The following is a 27,291-nucleotide window of genomic DNA, read 5'->3' as shown; positions in this document are numbered from 1 at the left end:
AAAATTGTAAAAATCCTGTAATTCTCTTTATTCAGTACTGCATGTAACACCAGAAACCAAACTCCTTATTTTAGCTAATAATGTGTCTACCTACTACATGTATTATCATGTTTTTTCAGAGTTTAGTTATGCATTACACCTACCACTGTGTACATAATGGAAAATTACATGCAATTGACAAATACATGTGAGCCATGATCTCCATTTAAAGAGCAGTATCATATTATTTATAACACTGCAAAAATAAGGAGCTGCTGAAATCAAAACTTTTCCAGGCTGGAGCTTACCTGTGGTACTGGGACTGGCAATTGCTCATCAAATTTGTTTGTGAATTCATTGAGCTGTGAAATTGAATGGCAGATACAGTCTTCAACCCATCTCTTAAATTGTGGCTCAGGAACTGTATTGCACTGCATCTATAAAACAAAATGACAAAGCATTATATTTTAGCATTTTAAACCTCTAATAGAAAGGGTTTTAAATACTTTAAGGAATGAGCAACCTTAATATAAACATAATATACAGTCTCAGATGTACACAGAGGGGGTCAAATTAGAGAGTTGGGAGAAATTCTTGTAGGCGAAGTAATCACATGGAACACTAAATTTAGATATACAAAATTATCTCATGAACTTCATGAAGCGCATTATAAGAGGGAAAAAAGAAATAATTAGTACATTTGTGGCTTATGAAATCTTAGTGGCTCAGCCAAAAAAGAGCTTTATTTCTAAGCTATATGGTTATTTGATGGTTAATAAAGCACAAGAGATCTCCTGATCGTACTTGGCAGCACAACACATATGGGTTTTAGTCCCCTAGGTACAATCAAGCAGAGACAGGTTAATCAGCAATAAGCATTAAGCAATTAAACAATTAAGGACTTCCCCTATGTACCGGAAACCGGGCCCCAGCGTATTTTCTCTTTCACTCTTAGGTCAGTACGGAGACAGTACCCTATCCTTCTAACAAAGGACAAAAAAATTCAGGGCTGCATACAGGGCTGCGCCTCTGTCCCTCAGCCGCGAAGGTGTACCAAGATGGCGGTCAACGTCTTGGTATACGGCAAAGGGGCACCTTACCTGATCATGGTAATGGTAGCAAGGGAGGAGGACCCCCTGTTGGAGCATCCCCCGTTCGTCTAGGTCCGAAGTGGATTCCGGACCAACCGCCCGCGCTCTCCCGGTTACCCGAAAGTGCTGCTCGGCGTTACAGAGGCATGGATGGGGGCGGAAGTGATGTCTTCATTGGCCCCGCCCTCGGGTTGGCCCCACTCCCTGGGTTGGCCCCACCCCCCGGATGTGACGCGCGGACGCAGCAGACTCATAATGCCGGCGTCCTGTTTGAAACCTGGTGCGCTCTGCCTCTGGACAGCCCTCTGCTTGCTAAGGTTAGTAAGGCTGTTTACATTGATGGGTCCTGATGTATCTTGATGCTGATGGCTATGCCCATTTTCCTACCATGCGCTTCTTTCTGCCTCTTCTCTAGATGTCTGCCAGAAGAGAAGGCAGGAAAAGGACCCACAAATCCAGGCACAGGCTTTTGCAGGGAATGCCTCCAGCCTCTGCCTGATGACATTGTGTCCGATCTGTGTATCTCATGCTCCACCCCAGTCGCCTCCCCTCCCAGGGAAGATTCTAGGGGATTTATGCAATGGTTTAAACAACAGCTGTCTGTAGTTTTTGAGGATGTAAAATCATCACACCATTCTAAGAGAGCCAGGCGGTCTCCCTCTCCACCTCCTCAATACCAGGAGGTTTCCTCCTCTGCAGGAGGTTCAGATTCAGAGGTGGTCTCTGACTCCCCAGACTCTGATGACCCCGAGGAATGTTACATCCTGAGTAAGGATAAGCTCCATGATCTCATTAGAGCTGTAAAGAATACATTGGAGATGGGGAAGTAGGTTGAGCATAAGCCTAAAAAGGACAGACTGCTTTATTTTCCCATTACCAAGGGGAAAAAATTTCCCAGCCATCCTGCCCTAACGGAATGGATGAAACGGGATTGGGATAAGCCTGAGAGGAAATCAGAATGGGGAATATTCCAAAACTGGACTTGCCAGTGGTTAAATTGGCAAAGAAAGCCGTTTTTCCACCCGATTAATCAGCCCTGCTGAAAGACCCAGGATTCCCTTCTGAAGGTGTATACTTCAGCAGTGGGCTCGTGCAAAGCCTCCTTGTCTTCAGTACCGGTGGCTAGAGCACTCCGGGTCTGGCTAAGCCACCTGTCAGGGTATCTAGAAGATGGAGTCCCAAGGGCAGAAATTCTCCAGTCCCTCCCAGTAATGAAGTCAGCTTCGGAGTTCCTCTGTGACTCCCAGCTGGATAACATCAAGTATGCATCCAGGGCCTTGTCCCTATCGAATGCGGCCAGAAGGTCTCATTGGCTTAAGTTATGGTCTGGGGATAATCTCTCCAAAAATAATTTTTGTAGCCTCCCTTTTCAGCCAGAATCTCTGTTTGGTCCCCAATTAACGGATATTTTTAATTCCTTAGGGGAAGGCAAAGGGAAGGCAAAGGGGCTAGGTTTCCTGAACCTAAAAGGAGGGATACCAGGCATTACTTTCGGGATCAGAGAAGAAAATTCCTGAGGTTCAAAAGAAGGTTTCCAGACCATCAGCGCACGTTTAAAATGAAGCGGGAAAACCCTTCCTCCTTTCAGAAGAAAAACTCCACTCAAAATCCAAACAGTTTATGACGCCCAGCCAATCCTACAAGTAGGAGCAAGGATTCAGAGATTCTCCTCTCGGTGGTCGGTGACATCATCCGACGACTGGGTGACGGCAACCATCAGGAGAGGATACACTTTGGAGTTTAGAACTCTCCTACCAGACCACATTTTCCTCGACAGGCATCACAACCCAATAGTCCATCAGCTTCTGCAGGACTTTCTCCAGAAAGCAGCCCTGGAAGATGTCCCAGTCTCAAAAAAAGGGCAAGGAGTTTACTCCAGAGTGTTCTCTGTGCCCAAATCAGACGGCAGTTGGAGGTTGGTAATAGACCTGACTTTCCTCAATCAATATCTGGTGAGGAAAACCTTCAAGATGGAGACTATCCAGTCAGTGATGAACCTTCTGGAAAGGAACGACGTGCTGGCAACAATCGACCTCATAGACGCATATTTGCATGTCCCGATTCTGGCCGCGCACAAAAGGTTCCTCCGATTGGCGGTCTAGACGCAAGGCGGAGTACAGCACTTCCAATTTACCAGCCTACCCTTCGGGATTTCGTCGGCACCACGTGTGTTCACAAAAATCGTGGTGGTCCTAACAGCAGCACTGAGGCTGAGAGGGATATGTGTGGTCCTTTACTTGGACGACTGGCTAATAAAAGCATCATCAGAGTCCGTTCTACAACAACCTCTCCAAACCACATTGGAGTTTCTTCACTTTCACAGGGTTCCTGGTGAACTTCAGAAAGTCACAGCTCTCACCATCACAGAATCTGAAATTTTTAGGGTTCATGGTGAATTCCCAGTCGATGACAGTCAAATTGTCTCCAGAGAGGATTGCTGCAATCTGCGGTTCAATAGAACGCCTTATTTGCCATCCGAATATATCGGTTCGATGAGCTATGAAAATCCTAGGTCTAATAACCTCATCCATAGATGCGGTCCCCTGGGCTAAAGCCCACATGAGATCATTACAGCTCGACATCCTCAGAGCCTGGGACAAAAATGTTCGAAATCTGGATGCCCTCTTCAAAGTCTCCAACTTCACCCTTCAAGACCTCAGCTGGTGGTTAATCCCGGACACTCTCCGGTCCGGCAAGTCTCTGGTTCCCCCACCACAGAAAGTCCTCACAACGGATGCATCCTCCTGGGGCTGGGATGCCCATGTAGATCACCTATGGGTTCAGAATAGATGGTGTCAGAGGGAAGTGTCACTATCCTCCAACATGAAGGAACTCAGAGTAGTGAGATTGTCGCTAATGTCCTTTCAATCCCATCTGAGAAATACCCAATTCCTGATCCAGTCAGACAACCTTGCAACTGTGATCTATGTAAACAAACAGGGAGGAACGAGGAGTGCCTCAATGTCAACCCAGTGCAGACGACTTATGAGTTGGGCAGAACAACATTCATTGGGAATTTCAGCAGTTCACATCAAGGGCTCCTTGAACCACACTACAGACTTCCTCAGCCGCAATATCCTCCATCCAGGGGAGTGGAGTCTCAACCCTCAGGCTTTCAGCAGCTTAGCTGCCACGTCGGGAATGCCAGACGTGGATGTGATGGCATCAGAAGAGAACAACAAAGTTCTCAGCTTCTGTTCTCTGTACCACACCCGCCATGCAGTAGCATTAGATGGCCTGTCTGTCAGTTGGGGAGGAAAATTAATCTACATTTTTCCTCCCCACCCCTTAATACCCAGAGTCTCTCTGAATACTATCCTACAATTTCTTCAGGAGGGCTTCAATAAAGGCTTGAAGCTAAATACCCTTAATGTGCAGTTCACGCCAATTAATGCCCAAGTGCAAAATCGTTTCCCCAACCAGCAGTTGGTGAAGACCTTCTTCAAGGCTTTAAGAAACCTTAGCCCAGTCTCTCAGGTACCCTCTCCTTCCTGGGACCTTTCAATAGTGGTGTCAGCTCTAACAAAGCCACCGTTTCTCTCCTTCAAGGCCTTCTTCCTGGTGGTAATCATGTCGTCCAGGCGCATAAGCGAGATGCAGGCCCTTTCCTTCAAAGAACCATATTTGAGGGACCTGGGAGATTGTCTTCTACTACGTACCATGCCTGGGGTCTTGCCGAAAGTTCCTTCCTTTAGGAATATAAATCAAGAGATATTATTGCCAGTTCTCTTCCCTCATCCCCAAGGTGAAGATAAGGAAAATTGGCATTCACTGGATGTGAGAAGAGCAGCTCTCACTTATATTCAAAGGACAATGGCTTTTAGGAAATCAGAAAATCTGTTCCTTCAACATGCTGGTCCTAATAAGGGACAAAAAGCAAGTAAAGCCATCCTAGGAAGGTGGATTGGATCAACTATTGAAAAATGCTATCATCTCAGTGACCTTCAATCTTCTCTGCAGATCAGGGCACATTCCACACGCTCAACAGCTATCTGATGGGCAGAAGTCGGGCATATCCCCCTGGATTAAATCTGCAGAGTGACTACGTGGGCATCCGCATCAACCTTTGTCAAGCACTACAGGCTCGACTCACTGGCATCAGAGGGTTCTCTATTTGGCAAAAGAGTGCTTGAAATGGCGTCTGCTATCCCGCCCATATAGCTATTGCTTGGCAAGTCCCATATGTGTTGTGCTGCCAAGGATGATCAAGAAAACGAAAATTTACTCACCGAAATTTTTATTTCCTGGAGTCCGTAGGCAGCACAAGCTCCCCCCCCACCCCCCCGGCAGGAGTTATTACTATTGCTTCGTAAAAATATGCTGGGGCCCAGTTTCCGGTATATACTTATAGGGGAAGTCCTTAATTGTTTAATTGCTTAATGCTTATTGCTAATTAACCTGTCTCTGCTTGATTCTACCTAGGGGACTAAAACCCATATGTGTTGTGCTGCCCATGGACTCCAGGAATTAAAAATGTCGTTGAGTAAATTTTCGTTATATTAACTCACGTTATAAATGGATAGAAGATTTGGGGACTGTTTCCAATGAGGAATGGGCATGAATTTATAAAATTTCCAATAAGGTTATTCTAAATGGGGCACATAAAATTACTCAATATTTGATCAAACATCGCCTTTACTACTCTAAATATTTTTTACACAGAATAGGTTATTCTGATTCCCTAAATTACCCTAAATGTGATTGGATACAATATGGAGATGCCCCAAGTTGGTCAGATATTGGATAGATGTTACAAATGAAATTAATAGGATTTATGAATTAAATCTTTGTATGAATTTAAAAATTTGTATATTAGGTGACCCGGATCAGCTTGGTCTTATTACTCCAACAACTTTAGGGATTTTAAAACTTATGTTTGTTGCTAGAAAACTAATTGCCAAACTATGGATGAGTAAGAAAGTCCCAACTATGAAATTATGGAAATCGGAAACCTCTAAGCAGATGTCATATGAGTACTATAACTATAAATATAGAGGATGTGTGCAGAATTTTTTTGCAAATGAATTGATACTGTTAAACCTTCTGAAATGTCTTTTTTGTTTTCCCTAAAACTATGATGGGAAAAATTCTTGAATTATTGAAATTTTTGTTTTCTGGGGTTTTTTTTTTCTCTTCTGCAGTATGGTGGGAAGAGGGAGGAGGTATAATATGTAATCTAAAAGTTATTAAAAAAAAAGTTATAATCTAAATATAAAAGTTTTAAAAAAAATAACATTATGTTTTAAAAAAAACACAAAAAAAACATAATATACAGGATTTTTAAAAAAAATAAAACAATGTTTGAGGTGATTTTGAAGCAACTTTTAAATCTGTTTTTCTTTTTAATAAAAATTTTTACTTTTTGAGATACAGCTTCTATGTATCCTGTATACAAAGAAGCTGTATCTTGGCGACAAAGCCGATTCCGTCAGGTCAGCTGGACTGACAGCTAGGTTGAAAGCTTCATGAACTACATGATGTGATCGTTATTAGCTGGATCCTGCGTGTCAGAGACACACAGGACCAGCTTTCAGCCGAGCCGTCAGTCCAGCTGACCTGATGGAATCGGTTTTGATGACAAGACACAGCTTCTATGCATACAGGATACATAGAAGCTGTATCTCATAAAGTACATTTGTTTTTTAAAATCATCTCAAACATTGCTTTATTTAAAATAAATTTAGTTCAAAAGTCTACATATTCTTTAAATCACCTTTAAAATAAGCCCAGATACATTATATCATGCAGCACCATTAGTAATAAATATAATGCCTATTTAAGAAGGGAACAAATATTTATTTTTAATCTATATGTAAGTATTTTTAACGTTTTTATACATTAATGAATAGGTAGTATAAGTCTTGGATGTGTCAATGAATAAAGTTAAAATATAATATGTATAAAATTAGCTCCTTTTGAAAACTAATTTTGATACCAAAAAATTTACTTTTTACTATCTATATATTATTTATTGATTATTTTAATGCTTCTTATTACTATTTTTTAACCTCCCTTCCTCCCACTTTTTCCCACCCATCCTATCTCTCCCCCTCCCAGCCACCTGGCTTTAATAGAGTCGAGCTGCAGTTCCCTGCACACCAGGTGGATGGGGCACTGCTGTGCAGGGAAAAACAGTAAAAGCTTAATCAGCGCTGTGGACCCTTAATTCTCAGGATCATTAGGGGTCCTGAAGCCAGATCCCCACCAATCATTAAAGGGAAGGTGTCACGGAAAATTTTTTTTTTATATAATATTGCTTTTAGTATGGTATTAAAATAAATGTTATTTATTTGTGTTCTTGTGTTGTATTTTTTTCTTACTTTTACTTTTCTATGGGGGCTGCCATTTATTTTTCATCTCTGTATGTGTCGATTAACGACACATACAGAGATGGAATACGGCACATACATCCCCATAGAGAATGCAAACGGGAGCCATTCCATTCACTATAGTGTACGCCGTCTGTGTGGGAACGGCGCATGCGCCGCTCCCACACAGACCAAAAGGAAGGTCTTTGGTAGAGCGACATCCGGCGCCATTTTCATGTGGACCGGAAGCCGCGGCCGGACAGCAAGATGACGACTTCCGGTCGCGGCTTCCGGGCATATGTTCAAGGCAGCGAAGACGCAAGGTGTAGGAGCGGAGGCGGCAGCGGCGGCAGGAGCAGGTAAGTTACGTTTGTGTATGTGCTGTGTGTATTATTTGTGTTATACTGTCTGATTACCACTGTATCTAATCCTCCTATACTGTGCATTCGCTCAGAAAATGGCGACACACCGTGTAGGAGGTTTGAAGATTCAACCCCCTCCTCCTGGCACTAGCCAGGATAAGGGAGGGGGGATTGTGTAAGGACACTAGTGCGAGTGTGTCAACCCCAAATTTGCAGCATAAAGCAAGGAGGTTGCTTTACCACATTGCCAATGCTGCAATTTCAGGAATTGCTCCCTCTAGTGACCAGCACATGGAAATGTTATATATTAGAATCTAATTTATAATATTTCCTGACTTGTGAAAAAATAAAAATTAAAACAATGTGTAATCACTTATATATTAACTGTTTAACTGGAACAAAAATAAATTCTAGCGACACATTCCCTTCAAGTGAGGGCATATGCTTTTTTTTTTTACCTGGGAAGAATATTCTCCTGCTGCAAAGCTTACTTGAACAGCCAAATCTTTCTGTACAGCAATGAAACTAAGGAAAATATTATGAAGCAACTGATTGGACAGTTCAATGCAGTTAGGTAGCTCAGATAGTAGCATAGAATGAATGGTCTTGTAGTTGTTTACTATGTCCTCCTCTTCCCACGTCATCCTTCCAGTTTCACTGTATTTCTCCTCCAGATTCTCATAGTCTAAAAGTTTGTCCATTCTCTTCCGGATCAGGTTTTTTGGGCCCTTTAAACACTCTGAAAGATTACTAAGAGGCTGTAGGACCATTGTTTGCACTCTTCTTTTCTGCAAGAAGCAGGTGATATCAGAGATTAGAGAACAAGAAAAGTGAACCAAAGAAGTAAAGCCAATTTTTGATGCAATAAATAAATAATTTTCAAACACAACCATGTACAAGAAATTAAGTCCAGCAACTAAAAATGTTAGAATTAGCAAAGCAAATGAAATAGTGCTGGAGGTCCAAAAGTTGTTGCGCCTTTTATTTAAAGGGGTTGTCCAATCATAAGAAATTGATGGACTATCCTCAGGATAGGCCATCTATATCTGATTGGTGGGGGTCAGACTCACGGCACTCCTGCCGATCAGCTGTTTTGAAGGGGCCGCAGCGCTTGTATGAGCGCTGCCTTGCATTCATTACTGTTACTGCTCGTAATGTGAATCGCTGACACACTTGTTCACAGTATTACAGCCTTCTCCCATTCATTTGAATTGAAACTACAAAGTCGAAATTGCTTTTTCCATTCCTCCCTCAAAAAAATTTATAAAAGTTAATCAATAAGTTATATGTACCCCAAAAAGGTGCCGATAAAAACAACAACTCGTCCCACAAAAAAAATTTGACATTGACTGAATAACTGAACCTGAGATCTAGGTCACTTACAAATGCTGGGAAGATGCTGTTGCAGAGTTCTAGCGTGTAGCCATTCAATGGATGGACTGATCCTTGCAGATACTCCAGTGGATATGTCTGAGGCTGGATAAGAAAGTATTCCTGTAAAACAGGTTGGAGACGGTGCGTAAGGAAATGAATCATGCATAGTATAATAATTAACTATTACTGCAGATAAAGGACAAGATGTGAAAAGTCATACAAAGACATTGTACACAAGGGTACAGTAAATATGAGAGGAAGATATGTACAGCCAGAAATGAAAACACTGCCTTACTATGGCTGAAGAAATAGTTTTTAGTGACACTAGAGGAAGGATGATGGTTGGAAGATGACTTCAATAAAATAATACATAAAGTAAGATAATAGGACCCTGCCCACAGCAAAGACGTGTACGTGAACCCTGTACAGGGACACACATCTCCATGGGTCCATATGACAAAGTTGTAAGCACTCTCTGGGGCACCGTTTTGTGCCATAGAAGCAAGGCTCCATAAAAATTGGAACGTGTCACATTTGGTTTTTTAAGGATTACATATAAACCTGTGAGAAAAAAATCTTGTGTGCCTTCATATAAAATTGGTGGAACACCAAGGTACAGTATGAGCCCATAGCAATTTATGGGCACTGTATTTCTGATCCGTACAATGTAGATCTGCAATACGTTGGTGTCAATAAGTCCTTTGCACTTTAACCAATGGAATCCCTCATACAGAGAGTATCCAAACCTTTTCATCTTGTGATTGATTATTCATCGGTGTTATATATGTTTTAGTTCATTTTGATGTAGTAAAGATGCTGTATATTTATCTGTATAGTAGAAAATGTACCCGGCTCTGCCCGGGTATAACGTGTCGTTCTGTCTGTGTGTTCATTGGATATGTTCCAAGGGTGCCCAGGAGGCCAATCCATGCCCTCGTATTTTCTTGGTTCATGGGGAAATCAATAGCAGCTGTTTATTACAATTTAACTTCCTAAATACCTAACAGCTAAACTGGTAGGAAATGGAGTCATAAGACTGTGACAGAGCCTGTTGACTAACAACATTGGCATTTTTTTACCAGTTGGCCATAGACTATGGGTGGATCATAATTTCATGCATGAAAGCCCATTCATTAGCACGCTGAACATGAGGTGCTCTATCAGCTTGCTGACTGGCCTGGGTTCAGGCAGGAGTCTCAGTGCTTCTGAGAGCCACCTGTCTGATCTGTTGCTGAGAAACCCGTGTTTGCTGAGGAGTTTCTGCAGCTTGAGCAGCAGTATGACGCATTTGATCAGCTTGCAGTTGGGCAAGAGGAGTCTCTGCAGCTAGTAATGAAGCTTTCCTCCTGGCCATTAGTAATCTGATTGGTTGCTATTGGTAACCACTCCCCTGTACCTTCCCATCTAGAATAACCTTGCAAAGTGCACTACCTGCAACTGCCAGATAAAAACATCTTTACTATAAAAGCTAATGTCTGTATTCGCTTTTACAGTATTGGACCGTGAGAATGTGATAATGGCCGATAACAGAGAACAACTCCAAAGTCGGGACCTTTACGATTACGGTTCAAGGAATATACAAGGTAACAGTTCTCTGCAGCTTATTATTACCTCAACATTCTTCACATATGATATGACATTTTCTTCCATTTGACTAACCACAGCTGCCAGTCTATGAAACCTCTCAGCCAGATTGTCAAACTCCTTGTCTTCTCTCTGCCAAGAAAGAAAATAATTTAATTGGCCACTATGGGTAAAAACACAATTTTCTATAATCTGTTGTACAGTATATCAGCCCCCCACCCTCCCCAATAATATGAAAACTTACAATGCACATTGTATATGCACAAGCAGGCAGACTATTAATCTGTATCTAAAAACAGTCCAAAAACGACCAGCCCAGAACTTTTTCTTTTAATTCTATGACTATGTGAAATTGTATTTGGAGCTAAGTGACACAAAGAAAAAGAGCCCCAACTCCTATAAAGATATATTATAAAAATAAAGAGAACATAGTTTTTGATATATTTACGGTAAATAAAACAGTGCCAGCACTATGTTGACATGGTTTATGTTGGAAACTCTGCTGGCACTAAAGGAGAGGCCGTACTGCCGCCCTAAAAGAAGATAAGGGGAGGCCTCCATGACAGGTATAGGAGGGAGTAGGGGAAGAAGGGGTTAAATTTACTTGTCAGGGTATGGGAGGGAGTAGAATAGAGAGAGGAGGTTGGGAGGGGCTTGAGGGGTGGAGTGGGTGTTGGTCACATCTTCCCGCTGTTTCCTCATTGTGCAGGAAGGAGAACATTTAAAATAAGTCCCGCCCACCCGCCCATCTTGTTTAATGAGTGGTTGCATCGTGGTGAGTGTATGGAATGGTTGTTGTGTGTTCGGTTTGAGGGGGTCACTGGGGGGTTGTTGTCCTGTTTGTTTTTTCTGTTGTCACGGTAGCTGGCAGGGGGAGTCCTTGAGGTTGGTCAGTAAAAACTGGTGGGGGTCGCATCAGGGGTATGCGTCCCCCAAAAAATATTTGGAAGGCTTCTTAGGGTGTTACCCCTTTGGAGTGCGTTACGGGCAAAAAGCCATCTGCAGAGGTGAGCGGTGCTTCTGCGCCGGGTTACGGCTGGAGGTAAAACAAGTGGTGGTGGGTGGCAGATGGCTATTCTCATTTCCAATAACTTCAAGGACTTCCCCTATGTTTATAGAATGTTTTTGTTTATGGAAATTTTATTTTCTGTAAATTATTAATAAAATGGCTGCTGTGGCCATTAGAATCCAACCTCTGTTTCATGTGTTGTTTCTTTCTTAAGGAGAATTTGAGAAGGGGGTTATGGTAAGGTATACATCACAGGACTCTACTTATCCAAGTCATGTTAATTAACCCCTTAATGACCAGCCTATTTTAGACCTTAATGACCAGGCTATTTTTTAAGGTTTTCCATCGTCTCATTCAAAGAGCTATAACTTTTTTATTTTTGCATCGACATTACTGTATAAGGTCTTGTTTTTTGCGGGTTAAGTTGTAATTTTTAATAGCACCATTTTGGGGTACATAGAATTTATTGATTAACTTTTATTAACTTTTTTTGGGGGGGAATAGAAAAAAACCTGCAATTTCGCCACAATTTTTGGCGTCCTAAATTTACGCCGTTTACCGTGTGGTATAAATAACACAATAACTTTATTCAGTGGGTTGTTGCGATTTTACACAGTGAAAACACATTTTTTTCAAAATTATTTGTTTTTGTGTCTCCATAACTTTTTTATTTTTTCGCCGATGCAATTGTATGAGGGCTTTTTTTTGTGGGTCGACTTGTATTTTTTATCGGTACCATTTTGGAGTAGATGCGACTTCTTGATCACTTTTTATCACGTTTTTTTTAAGGCAGGATTCACAGAAAACAGCAATTTTCCATTGTTTTTTATTTTATTTTTTACGGCGTTCACCGTGCGGGTTAAATAATGTAACAGCTATATAGTTGGGGTCGTTACGGACACGGCGATACCAAATATGTGTAACTTTTTTGCTTCATTTTGTTTTTTTAATAGTAAAGCATTTTGTAAGGGTAAAAAAAACAACCTGAACAGAGGTGGACTACTGACCCATGATGCTGTGTCTCAAGAAATGGCGACCTGCCCCTCTGTTCAGGTTGTTCATTGTTTGCACTTAGCACTTTACTAAAATGGAATAGTGGTAGGGGGGCCTCTATTTGCTCTTATATTGAGGCTGATAATAGAACATTTCTCATACCTTTAGAAACAGATACACCTATGGTTCAAGCAATTATGTTGCACTATGCACTTTCTTTATGATACTGCACACCAATGAATATGTTGATACATAATGGTTATGTGAAGTCTTATGAGTAATTGTCTCATGTTTTGGCTGTCTTTTTGTCTGTCATCTGTGGTGTTTCATTTTTAAATAGTTCATGTGATAATTTTTTAGATTTTGTCAAATAAAGTACATGTTTTATATTCTGACTTAAAGACTCCATGCACTCTTTTTTGGTACAACACTGTACACATAGTAGAGGAGAATACTGTTCTCCTATCTTTATATATCACATATATTGAAGCGCTGCAGCAGCATGGAACCGATTATATAGCAGTAATGAGTAGCCTAGCTAAGAATCCAACACTAGGGTGACATAGAAATCTTACCATCACATCTGTGTCTTTCTCACTCTGCTCCTGTTTCCCCCTCCCCTTTCCATAGACTTGTATTGGAACAGTGTCTGTTGCTTATTCACTCTCTCTCTCCCCGCTCTCTCCTCCTGCTCCACCCTCCCCTCTCCATAGACTTGTATAGGCAGACAGTGAAGAGACACGCACTCACATTCTGCAGCCCGTCATTTCTGCTCGGTAACCAGGGATGGACTTTGCTTGACAACAGGGGATGGATAGCAGATTACATGCATGGAAACACCTAGTGGCAGTGACTTTACGCAGAATTTGCATGGAAAAAACGACTACATATTAACAGTAAGTAAACTACAAAGTATAGCTATATAAGGTAGACTATTAGATTAGGATAAGTTGTTTGAAAAGTTAGTGTCCATTTAAAACCATACAGATGTGTTATACTTTTATATTTGTTTACATTTCTGAAACCGGGTTGAACAGTCTTACCTTGGGTACTATGCCAGTCTGTTTTTTTAACAACAGACTTATACGTTGAGACTTCTTTGACAGAGTATGAGTGTTCAGAGTCGACATCATTTTACTTAGAGTCCACTGGTCTGAATGCAAGTACTTGCTGGCTGTTAAAAAAAAAAAGGAAAATGAATGAGGATATGCACACTCTTAGAGTGAAGGGTGGCCTTCGTGCTCCAATTCTCCAAAAATATTATTAGGCATCTATAATCGCCCTGCTCATCCTTCTTTATTCCTTCCCCAATGTTCGCCCTCTAGGTCCAACTAGAAGTACCCAACTCTGACCCTGTTCCCATAGACTCCCTCATGTGGATATCACACAGCTCCTGAAATACTTTGCTCAGCCCATTGATGCACCACTCCCTCTTAGTATTGGACTATGTTAAATATGCTGGTGGTCACATCCCATATGCCCCTCAACCACATCTAGGATAACACCACTTTCCTTCCAGGTAAAGCTGCCCTCCTTTAGGTTTGCTGGTTGCGAGTCCAAGGTTTACAAAGCTTCATCATTTCTTATCTCTTAATCAAGCTGTCACTTTTCCTGCTCTGCAGGCCTCTCATAAAGCCCAAAATGTCGAGATTTTCAGTTATCTTAAAATAAAGCACCTTTTTTTAAAAAAAGTCACATCCTACGAACACATCTGACAAATCTTTAACTTCCCTAACTTCCCTCCTGTACTCTTTCCTTAACAGATCTCACGCACAGTGTGATACGTCATCAGGGATTTTTAGAAACAATGATTTAAACAGCCGGATAGCACTGTTTTTGTGCCTATTTAGCCTCTCGGCGCGTGTACGACTCAGATGTAATGGCCGCACCCGCGCCAGAGGAATTCTGAACCTTTAAGGGTTTAGAGCCCGCCTCTCGTTTGCCGTCATGCCGAGAGGCTAAATCAGCACAAAAACAGTGCTATCCGGCTGTTCAAATCATTGTTTCTAAAAATCCCTGATGACGTATCACACTGTTAGGTGATACTGAAACGCGTAGGATTAGGTAGAATACTTGTGGCAGGGGTTCAGTGAATACCTATTACATAATGAGAAGGAGTGATCTCTGGGTGTAAACACGCATTATCACCCCTTGACGCTTCTCTCTAATCTGATCTCCTGCCTGTGTCTGTTTCTGGAGAATTGGCCCTGTTGAGCCACAATTTATCTAAGCAATTAATAAAGTATATTTTAATCGTTCTTTCAGGCGGTGAATTAATAATTAAATTGAACGACATTCTACAGGATGGGCCTTTTATATTGATACACCTAAATAAAATGGGAATGGTTGGTGATATTAACTTCCTGTTTGTGGCACATTAGTATATGGGAGGGGGGGAAATTTTCAAGCTGGGTGTTGACCATGGCGGACATTTTGAAGTCGGCCATTTTGTATCCAACTTTAGTTTTTTCAATGGGAAGAGGGTCATGTGACACATCAAACTTATCGAGAATTTCACAAGAAAAACAATGGTGTGCTTGGTTTTAACGTTACTTTATTCTTTCATGAGTTATTTACAAGCTTCTCTTTGTTTACAGCCATTGACATGTCGCAGAGGTTAACACGTGAGGAGCGGATATAAATTGTGTTGATGTCTGGTGAACGCAGTACCCGGGTCATTGCAGCAGATTTCAATGCAAGACACCCTATGAGACCACCCATCTCCCATGCTACAGTTTGCAAACTGCTTGCCAAGTTTCGTGAAACTGGTTCAGTGTTGGATTTGCCCAAATGTGGACGCATGAAAACTGTCACTAATGAAGAAACATCAGTGGCTGTCCTAGCTTCATTCAGCAAGAGCCCACAGCGTAGCACTCGCCGCATGTCACTGGAGAGTGGCATCAGTCGAACATCCCTTCGGCAGATATTAGCTACTCACAAATGGCACCCTTACAAACTCCAGCTGCTGCAGCATCTCAACGAGGATGACCCAGATCGGCGCACTGAATTTGCAGAATGGGCAAAACAAAAATTGAAACAGGACCCTCAGTTTACACAGAACATTTTGTTCAGTGATGAGGCAAACTTTTATGTGAATGGTGAAGTTAACAAACAAAACCACCGCTATTGGTCTGACACTAACTCACATTGGATAGATCCCTCCAAGACTGTTGGAACAGAAAATTGATGGTATGGTGTGGTATATGGGGTACAAACATAGTGGGGCCATTCTTCATCAATGGAAACCTCAAGGCCACGGGATATCTGAAATTGCTACATGATGATGTGTTTCCCTCTTTATGCACTGAAGCTGGCACGTTCCCTGAGTTTTTCCAGCAAGATGGTGCACCACCACATTATGGGTGTCAGGTCCGAGCATTCCTAGATGAACAGCTTCCTGGAAAGTGGATTGGTCGTCGTGGGCCAGTTGAATGGCCCCCTAGGTCTCCCGATCTGACCCCCTTAGACAAATATCTTTGGGGTCATCTGAAGGCAATTGTCTATGCTGTGAGGATACGAGATGTGCAGCAACTGAAACTACGGATACTGGAAGCCTGTGCTAGCATTTCTTCTGTGGTGTTGCTATCAGTGTGTGAAGAGTGGGAGAAGAGGGTTGCATTGACAATCCAACACAATGGGCAGCACTTTGAACACATTTTATAAGTGGTCAGAAACTTGTAAATAACTCATGAAATAATAAAGAAACGTTAAAACCAAGCACACCCTTGTTTTTCTTGTGAAATTCTCGATAAGTTTGATGTGTCACATGACCCTCTTCCCATTGAAAAAACTAAAGTTGGATACAAAATGGCCCACTTCAAAATGGCCACCATGGTCAACACCCAGCTTGAAAAGTTTCCCCCCTCCCATATACTAATTTGCCACAAACAGGAAGTTAATATCACCAACCATTCCCATTTTATTTAGGTGTATTCATATAAATGGCCCACCCTGTATATCAGTTTATACAGTGTATAATTTCTCCAGTTCTAGCTGCAAAGAAAGACTATAGCCCATTCACAGAAAAAGAGAGCTATAACACTCCAGGAAATGAGGGCTAGGATGGATGAGTTCCTCATCAACAAGAAAGCTACTAGCATTCTGTTAAACACAAAAAATTCTAGATTAGAAGATCTGGCAACCTTGGTTAGCTTACACTTACCCTAGAATGCCCAACTGCCTCAACTCATTACGAAAGTACTCATCTTCTCACTTACATCTCGTCCAGATTGATGCTTCACATCTGTCAGGGCAAACTCACCCCCCTTATTTTTCATTCCCTTCTTCCCCATCTTCCTCCTTTTGTTTTGTCTATGTATGGAAGTATCCTGCCCGACTCCCCCAACCACAGCGGAAGCTCATTGAGTCACTATACTGCAAGCCACTCTGCTCATCGCTCTCTGTAACCCACTGAGCTACACAAACTGATTTATTGCCTGCACCCTGCAACAATCATTCACTTTATTTCATATTGTATTTGATGTGGTATTGTTACACTTTGTTATCCCTTTTTGTATATCTATTGTGCTCGTGTTAATATTTTTGTGAAAACATATAACATTTTTAATATAAAAAAAAGGATACTGATTTGAGCACGACATTTGCTATCATATTAATCCTTTATTGTGTTTGTAAGTGAAGCCTATAAAACTAGTGGGGAGCTAGGAAGGAAGACACTTTACTCCCAAAACACATTGCGCTATTTTATACTTTAAAAGGGGGATTCCCATGAGAGAATGTTATGGAATATCCATAGGATATTGTCAGAAAAGTTTTATTTTAAATTTATGTTTATGTGATGGAGACCAAAGTGTTGAATATGTTGCGAAAAAAAAGGGGTGGTAGTATCCAGCGCTGGGTAGAGTAAAATGGAAACGGTTTCCAAGTTTAATGGTCAAATTTCAATAAAATCCAATGCAATGAAGTCCTGGTGTGGAGAAAGTGAGAGGGAGGTGTCCTCAGAGCCTACGCGTTTCGGACGGCTTCGGCGTCCTTAGACTTGGACGCCGAAGCCGTCCGAAACGCGTAGGCTATGAGGACACCTCCCTCTCACTTTCTCCACACCAGGACTTCATTGCATTGGATTTTATTGAACTTTGACCATTAAACTTGGAAACCGTTTCCATTTTACTCTACCCAGCGCTGGATTCTACCACCCCTTTTTTTTCGCTGCTTCCTACCGTGTACCAACACGAGGATACCGGGCGCTACCAGTGACACGTCCCATTGTGTCAGGTGAGCTGGAGGATTCCTCCCCACTTCCTATTTTTGTTGAATATGTTATCAAGTGTGAGGGTGGTGGGCAGTCTCCATTTTCTATTCTTTATATGATGTGTGTAATTTCGTGCAGCAGCCATCTTGTCTGGAGTTCCCATCTTGTTTCTTTTATAATGAATAAGAAAATCATTGTTCCTTTAAGACAGGTTTTCATGCTATTGAGGTTACTTATCTTTGACCTTGCTTCTCATACGAAGCTTACAGAGAAAACACAGGGAGTGAGATGGTACGGCGGCAAAAATACTTGTGGGAGCGCCTCCCCCATCTTACAGAAATAGTTTTGCCAAGAGAGATAAGTCCAGTTGCAAACTTAATGTGTGAAGAATTATAATGATGTATCTGTAATATATTGTGTGTCTGTAATTGGCAGAATAAGTAATACGTTTATAAAAGAAAAGAAGAAATGATCCAGCGCTGAGTCGTACTTTGGATTTAAAATGGAAGCAGTATTCCCACCTTTATTGGGGTATTGAAATAAAATTGAAGGGAGACGCAGTCCCAAGACGTGTGCGGATAGTAGGCGGTTTGCCCTGGCCTACGCGTTTCAAGCACGAGCTGTGCTCTTACTCATGGCAAAAAGAATGTGAAAGCACTTCCTACCTTGCCTGCTATACATACAAAGATAATGAATATGGGAAATTCAGGTGAGTGATTAACCCTTGATGCTGATTGTTATCCCATGTATAAAAACCATGATACGCAAGATATCAGCAGACAGAGGCTGAAAGATTACTTAATCTGATGTCGCTTTGTCTCCTCATTAATGAGAATAAAAGGCCGCAATACTTCAATTTGTTCCGATGACTCCTTGAATCTCATTGATAGATTATAAATTCTTCTAACAGATATGCTGCAATGTTTGTATTGGCACGGTCCGACCTCTGGGACCCCTGCTGATCCCGCAAATTAAGCGACTAAATCCCTTCAGCTTTTCTCCTGCCCTGCAGTGCTCCAGGCCAGGTAAATGAAGATCTGTTGTAGTGTTCTAACTTCCTGTGTTGTAACACTGTGAAGGAGCCGCAGTACTTTTTGCCTATATAGTGAAGCATAGGCTGTTATTAAAGACTAATGTAGAGGCTCATGTGTATACCTGTTTTAGTTGATATGCCATTTTTGGGTTGTCTGTCATATTGGTTCCTTCTTCCCCTCTGATACGGTTCCTCTAATGCAGAATACATTTCCCATGATGCTTCTGGCTTTCCAAAGGCAGAGGGAGCGGACACTTATCACACTGCACTTGCTCTGCTTTGAGTCCTATCTTACTGCAGCAAATAATAGATCAGTGACATAGAACTTCTGTCCCCTAACTACAGAGTCTCAGTGTGTTTCTATGTAGCTTCAGCCTGTCTCCTCTGCATTCAACTTGTGATAGGTTTCATCTTGTCAGTTTTTACACAGGAGGCAGGGAGGAGCAGCATCTCATAGTAATACACTGGACTCTGCACACAGGACTCACAGATAGTATAGAAGGTTAGTGTGAGTAAGGGGAGTATAATAACTCTGAAGCTAATTATTGTATGGACTCACCTATTATATCATTGCACCCTGGTCCATTAGATAGGGCAGAAATGATATCTTCAGCAGCACTATATGGATTGGGGACATACAGAGTAACAAGGAGGGTGGAGCTGAGTGGGGAGGCATCTCAGAGCTGCCAGAAGGGATTTTAATGGTGATTATGTAATCCTGTAGTTCACAGGAAGTCATCTACAGAGGGGAGACTGACCACCTGTCTACACATGAAAGCATGGTCTATTCTGGTGGTCAGACTGAGATCACATGACACACCTGCCCATAATGAAAGGGTTATAAATGTATGGATGCAACTGAGCTGGGAAGAAACAATTGACAATGTTAGAATATTGCTGGTGAGTTAGCTTTAGATTGCCGCAGTGCTTCTTTGAATAAGGTAGAAAATTCTGACAGGGATTTCAAAGGTATATCTGCATCTGAAAAATGTGCGTTATTCCTGGATTTTGATGCAGATTTACAGTTTTATGTGATGCAGAATACACATCAAGAAGTTATAGGTCACTTTTTTTTCAGTCACGCAGATTTTAAATCTGTGGCAGAAAATTCTGCTCCGTTTAAATAACAACATGGATTTCCCATTGAAATTAAAGGCAGTTTGAGGGCGGGCCTGACACGGATTTTGGTGCGGAATACGCACTTAAATCCACGTGTAAATCGCTGTGTGAACATAGCTTTACGGCACTTCACTACTGTGGGGAGTCAGGAGTGGTACCTCCATGATGTTTTATAAATACTTTGAAGGTAAGAGTAGATCACGGTAAGATTTACATTAAAAATGTTAACACATTTCAAGCCACAGAAATGTACTTTGCCCCAAAAACGTACTTAAAACTATTCTGTTTTATATTTCTCATTGAAACTTTTCTCACCAACTTCTTTGCGTCTCTTGTTTTCATTGATGTTGACATTCACCTCCTTCATAGTGTTGAGGGCTCTCTGCAATGCATCTTGTGCGTCTTTGTTCTCCGTGTCTGTGCTCAAGATAGTCTGTAGTAACAATGGATACTTGGTGATACGTTGCACAGGCATGACAAGGTAGAAGCTGAGATCTGTGTATTGTGATGATGACCCACTCCTTGGTATAATGAAGAGGAATATGGTCAATTATATCGCAGTGCACATAAGCTTAGTTTTTCTTTTGAAGAATCACAAAACTTAACAGTGACGTCATATAAAGAAAGATATGTAAACGGATAAAGTCCAAAGAAGGTGCATATCCAATTACAATACACATGCTAAGACATGACTATTTGTGTATTAAGAACGGATGAGATCCATAGGATGCTTGTCTAAGGCTTCATGCACTTGGCACAGTGGTGACATAGTGGCTCTACCACTACGGAAGTATTTTGACCTAGAAAGAATAATTCTAGAGCAAAATAACTTTGCAATACAGCACTCGATGGAACATGGGTCGATTTTATGTCTCTGAAATTCCATATTAATCCAATATAAAAACCTTCATATGAAATTGGAGGCATACGAAGGTACAGTATAAGACCATAGACTTCCATGGGGGCATGTTACGGGACGGGTCCGTATAGGTTGTATGGAGCCATAATATGACCACATGCATGTGGCCTAATACATTGGTGTGCAACTTTTTTGTCTGATGACCACATTATCAGACTGCACAACAAGGGGTTGCAATAATTTATGGAAATAATGTATATTGCACAAGGGTAAACTTAGATTTCTTTTTTCTTTATCCCCTTTGCTTTCGCACCACCCTCACGTGGTTGAAACTGATAATTATTTTAAAAAAATTCAACCATAGTATGTATGCAATTATGTATTTAGTGTTTAATTAAATTTTATTCATCTTTATAAAACTCTACCACATCTTTAACTGTAGCCCCACTTCAGTGCCTCATAGTATTACAGGCAGAAAAAGTCAAAGTATATTAGGCAGGAAGAGCAGGCTGTCCCACTGCTGTAGCAGCATTGAATGATGCCTATAATGCTGCAGATGACACTTATAATGCTGCAGATGACACTTATAATGCTGCAGGTGACACTATGTAGCAATTCTAGATTTCTCCTGCACACTGGCGCTCCCAGCCACCAGCTGTGCAGGGAACTGCAATACAGCACCATTCAAGTGAAGAGGATGACCGGTAGAGTCATTCTGCAGGGAGAATCACTGAAGGAGTTGCGGAGCTTAACTAGCGATAGACCTCTTTTTTCTGAGGATCGTTAGGAGCCCCACCGATGAGGAACTGATGGCAAATACTAGCAATATGCCATCAGACACAACAACTTTTCCTACATAAGGAACAGACATACGAACAACTATATTAATACATAGGCCCAAACATCCAAATTTATGAAAATATGAGCTGTGCTATAATAATACTCACAATGCGGATTTCATTGCTTCTTGGATTAGTTCAGCTACATGTATCTCTTGGTAGTGTTGTAACAGTGATGTGGATCTGGTATATGTAGAGCAATATAAAGAATATATATTTTCCATATCTTTGCTGAATTCCTGAAAGAGACTCCCTGAAAAAACAATCAGAACGCATCCAGAGAATGTCCAATTCTTCAATATTAACATGTAAAGATAATCTTATAAACAGGATAAAATAATATTTTAATTCTTCAACATACCGATAAGAATAAGCTGGTTTTCTTGGTCATGTTCTGTCTGTTTTAGTTCATGCAAGAATGATTCATGGACCAAAAGAATTTCATCAAGATTGGAGAATAGACTTTTCACGTCAATATCAGGGATCTAGAAGACCAGAGACCCAATTACTTCCTATTTATATTGTTATTATTAGGTTAAAAATGGCTTGAATATAACATTTTATAACGTTTTACTGACTAAATGAATGGAGTATTAAATAAAGTGGTGTTCCAGCTGAAATATCAAATGTAATATTTTCCTCTGTATGCTCATAAATGATGATTGGTGAGAACCCTAGGGATCTCCTAATTCATGAGGCACATAGCACCCATAGGGCACTACAGAAATTTTGTAAAAAGTGTGCTACATCACTTGTATGAATGTCACTTGCTGATTGATTAGAGTTTAAAGCAGGACAATAGTGACAGTCCTTAGAGGGTCCTCACCTTTACTCTTCCAAGTTGATATAGAGTTAAAGCTACTCAACAGTTAGGGCTTGTCCACACACAGCGGAATTGCTGCAGAAACTTTCTGCAGCTATTCCGTTGAAAGTCAAAGGCTTTCTGCTGCGGAAAAAACGCACCATTTCCTGCGTTTTTGCGGCAGAAAATGGTGCGTAAATTACTGCGTTTTTCCCAATGTTAGGATCTCCTATGAAAAACGCAACAATGCTTGGGTTTCCCAGTGGTATGGACACCTAGTCCTGTGAATCCAAGAGGTTACAGTTCAACAGAATCTCACTGTTTTTTATCTCCTGACATGTTTTGATGACGTGTCAGAAGAAAACCTAAAGTGGAATTCCTCTTTTACTATAAGTAGAATGTGCTGCTCCTATGAAAAAATGTAGTGGCCTACAGTTGGCCATACACGTTAAATCAAAGTCAGACAAACTCACTGATTTTAATGAGAACGGATTGCAATCTAATGTGTTTGGGGCTCCACGACTGTCCCGCCATGGCAGATGGGGGAAAGAAGGATCAGGCATTTTGGATTTCAACACACCAGATCCTTTGTTGCCACAGAAGATAAGCTGCTGCCAGAAGGGTTCCTGTCCCCTTGAAATAAACACGCATTCTCAGCATAGGTGAGTCGGGAGGAATAGATCTGATGTGCAGGGCCAACAGAAGACAAAAAATTGGAAGTATGTGTATTCAACTAACTCACGTACCCCCTCCAGTTTGGGCTGAATCGAAGAGGTGAGAACACGCAGATATTTAACATAAGATAATTCTGTGGAAATCAGCTCTTCAACAGCAGGTTGAAGAATTCTTCCAAAACCCTCCACTTCATCATACACAGGCTCTTCAATATGGGGGATATTTTCATATACTCCATCGCTTTCTATTGGTTGTGTGTCCTCACTGCAGGGACTGCTGTAGACATCTCCTTGTGTGTCAGGGTTGTCCATGTTGTCAAAGGACCTGCATAGAATACAAGAAGTCTATAATTACTACAATATCCAAATACAAGGTATATATATATATATATATATATATAGAGAGAGAGAGAGAGAGAGAGAGAGAGAGAGAGAGAGATCTTATTAGAGAACACAGTCTTCAAAAAAAATAAATGGAAAACATTTAATATTATTAAAAACAGAATACATGACTATTATCTGAAGATTTAACAAAAATATATCACGTGGATAGTAGTCAAAATAGATGAAATTTGAGACACCACTTTGAATTTCAAAGGTACAAAAATTGGTGTTTATTCACCCATTAAAAAAATTATGAATAGAACATAAGTAACACACAAAAGGATATACATTAATTTATCAAAATGTTTCAACATTCATTTCTTGTATTTATCCTTAAGCAAAAGTATGTAAACCTCTAAAATTATCAGATCATTTAAGACGATATTTAGAGGTTGAGTATAGATGAATGGGATGAGCATCATGTTTATATCTGGCTGGCACTTCCATAGTCTTTATTACCTGGTCTCCTCTGCATACTTTCATGAATACATAAAACCCCAGTTTGAAAGCTTCCGTAGGGCAGAAATCCTCTGCAGTGCCGCTTGGCAATTGAGAGGAAGTTATATGTGAGTGGCCTGATAGGCTGCTCATATGTATTCTCAAATTCTTTCTCTTAGTGGAGGAAGAGAGTAGTTTAGGCTATGTTCACACGGAGTATTTTGGGGGAGGAATATCTGCCTCAAAATTCCGTTTGGAACTTTGAGGCAGATATTCCTCTCCCTGCACGCCGATTTTCGCGGCAATTATCGCGCCGTTTTTCGCCCGCGGCCATTGAGCGCCGCGGGCATAAAACAGCGAGATATACGCTTTCTCCTGCCTCCCATTGAAGTCAATGGGAGGTCGGAGGCGGAAGCGCCCGAAGATAGGGCATGTCGCTTCTTTTTCCCGCGAGGCAGTTTTACTGCTCGCGGGAAAAAGACGCCGACGCCTCCCATTGAAATCAATGGGAGGCGTTCTCGGCCCGTTTCTGCTGAGTTTTGCGACGCGGTTTCCGCGTCAAAAAACTCGGCAAAATACCCCGTGTGAACATAGCCTTTGATGGGTGGTGGGGTAAGTGTGTGTGTGTGTGTGTGTGTGTGTGTGTGTGTGTATTCTATGGCTGCTACAATATTGGGGCCCTGTGGCTGGCATTATATAGGCACATCGGCTGGCACTTTTACACAATTTGTTATGAGCACACTGACTTCGGCTGGCAAGCTGCAGCAGTCAGATGTTATATACAAATGTATGGAAAAATATGATTTGGTACAATGATAAATGTATTGTTATTGGTGTATTTTCTGCAGTGTATCTGAAATTTTCTTTATGACTGCAAGACTACACCCACTTTTCTTGTCAATGTTCAATTTTGGCAAGAGAGGAAAAAAAGTCATAAAACAATTGCATAATTGTGGCACAAGTTCAATAATTCTTAAAACAATTGCAAAATTTACATCAAAAACAAATGTAAATTTAATAATATGTGCCATGGGGTTTTCTATGTAAGATTATAGCATTTGTTTCTTTGTATTATTTTGAAATTTCAATATGCCGTAGGCAGGGTATTGTTGAGGCAAAATTTTTCTTCATTGTCTGTTTGTGGGAAACCACAAAATTAAGAACTGTGTGTAAATACACAATACTATACACAAGCACCATACACCTTAGAAATGCAACAAGAGGGGTACATGTTTATGGTGGCATTGGGAGGAAGAGCTGTCACCTTTCGACGAACTTTGCATAAATCAATAGTACAAGAGAATATATGAAACTTTTAATATAATGCATGAGAAAAATGCCTGTCGCCACTTATCAGGCACTTCTGCCCTGAAAGGAGTGAGAGAGATACAGAGATACAAAGACACTGCTGCAGCTTCTGGTAAGTATTCTATCTCACCCCAGTGCTGGATTAACAGCTATACTGCTCCTTACTGCTGTATAATCTGCTCCATGTTGCTGCAGCTTCTATATATGTGATATATAGAGATTGGAGAGCAGGATTCTCCTCTTCTATGTGTGCAGTGTATAGAAGACATGATAGCAGTTAGGCTCCACCCGCCAGCTCAGGGAAAACTGAGAATCAGAGATAGAGCCTGAAGAGGGGAAAACTGCTAAAAAAAAAATACATAGTGCAAGTCATATAATGGCCAGGAATAGTGTTTTTCCCCATGTACACACATATGACAGCTTGTTCTGAAAAGTCACCTGAAAAGTTAGGTACAAGTTAAAGCTTGCCATATACTTATCTCCCGCTGGAACAAAGGATTGGGCATGATTGAATGAAACATGCCTGATCCTTCTTCGTCGACATCTGCTGTTGGAGTAGAGTCAGGAGATTCCTCTACACATTACATAGCCGGGTGATCCCCCTGAAATCGGCGGGTTCAGGCGACATTTATTTAACGTGCATGGCTACCTTAGGTGTATACCCAGCTGTAAAAAGGAACAACTCATGAAAAGATTTTTAATAGACATGATCAAAAGAGTTCTATTAAAGCCATGCACATTATATAAGCCTACATAAACGTCACATTTGCAGGTTCACAATTGAAAGGATTATGTGGATATTCTGTACAACATGCATCAGCTTTAATGCAATTTTCATGCTCGTGACTTACCCGGTATGGAGATAAGTAGGTGTCACAGGAATGTCAGTATCACTCATAAATACGGAGTCATCATATTGCTGCTCAGCAAAAGGAAAAGTCTCATATACAGCATCTTCATCATATGCCGATTCATGTCCTGACGACTTCTGGCTATAGGATGGAGAAACATCAGAACTTTCTGTAACACTTGACTGTGAGCTAACAGAATAAGCAGGAGGCCTGTGGATGTGAAGAGAGTCCTTTTCAGACAGTAGTAAAAAGATATATGATTATAAGACATAGCCTTGTGCTCAACAGTACGCATGACATTGCACATTTAGAGATATTATTATTGGACAAACCCCTCCGTTTCTTAGGGATAAGAGGGCCTATTTTTCTAGTTATTGGACTTGCACGTGCATTTCTAACCATTTTCCGCCCTGTGCCATAAAGGTATGACGCTGGGAGCCGCTACTGAATTCCTATTGGCTCACAGCACATAATTGATTGACAGCCAGTGAACTGCAGCCATAGGTGGGATCAGAAAAAAACTACCATTCTGGTAATTTAACCCTTGTGATGATGCAGTGTTCAAAATCGTTCGCAGTATCACAAGGGAGTTAAGCCCCTCTTCCCAGGAGAAGCTGGAACGCAGTGCGCACATCATTTTCATTGTGACCATCATGTGCGCTGTTCTGTATAATCCGTGCAGGGCAGGAAGGGACGTTAAACGTGATATCTATGTAGCATTCAGCTTCTTGACAGGACACTACAGGACACATTGTATTTTCTAATCTAGACTAAAAGCGAACAAAACATCAAACGCCCTATTATACACTAGACCACCCGATATTAACCTCCGATTTTACACTAGACCACCAGGGAACGTAACATTAACCCCAAATACACCCTACATAACCAGGTATTATCCTCCTTTTTTACACTAGACCACCAGGCAATACAATTTACATCTCCTTATATAACATAGACGACCAGGTATTAAACCATATTTTTATCCTAGACCACTAGGTAACAAAAATGAACCTCCCTTTGACCAGAACGGAAGGTGGCACTACTCTAGATTACCAAAGATAGTGGCATA

The 27,291-nt window shown here is 41.1% G+C and overlaps 1 protein-coding gene across 1 annotated transcript in view; it reads right to left on the bottom strand.

Annotated features, from left to right (window-relative positions):
* Positions 1–26,354, bottom strand: part of ARHGEF37 (Rho guanine nucleotide exchange factor 37) — a 46,975-nt gene extending 20,621 nt beyond the window's left edge. The window contains exons 1-10 of the mRNA XM_075856604.1: positions 26,220–26,354; positions 23,311–23,563; positions 22,124–22,247; positions 21,871–22,015; positions 20,380–20,585; positions 13,744–13,874; positions 10,726–10,830; positions 9,124–9,234; positions 8,199–8,528; positions 288–416 (exon numbers count right to left, since the gene is read on the bottom strand). Of these exons, the coding sequence (XP_075712719.1) occupies positions 288–416; positions 8,199–8,528; positions 9,124–9,234; positions 10,726–10,830; positions 13,744–13,874; positions 20,380–20,585; positions 21,871–22,015; positions 22,124–22,247; positions 23,311–23,563; positions 26,220–26,266 (1,581 nt within the window). The 5' untranslated portion in view covers positions 26,267–26,354. The remainder of the gene's footprint in view (positions 1–287; positions 417–8,198; positions 8,529–9,123; positions 9,235–10,725; positions 10,831–13,743; positions 13,875–20,379; positions 20,586–21,870; positions 22,016–22,123; positions 22,248–23,310; positions 23,564–26,219) is intronic.
* Positions 26,355–27,291: the final 937 nt, after the last annotated feature.

The sequence above is a fragment of the Rhinoderma darwinii genome, chromosome 3 (assembly GCF_050947455.1).
Source record: "Rhinoderma darwinii isolate aRhiDar2 chromosome 3, aRhiDar2.hap1, whole genome shotgun sequence".
NCBI classification, from domain to species: Eukaryota; Metazoa; Chordata; class Amphibia; order Anura; family Rhinodermatidae; genus Rhinoderma; species Rhinoderma darwinii.
Note: the sequence above shows the minus strand (reverse complement) of the source record. Positions and strands in the feature narration are given on the sequence as shown.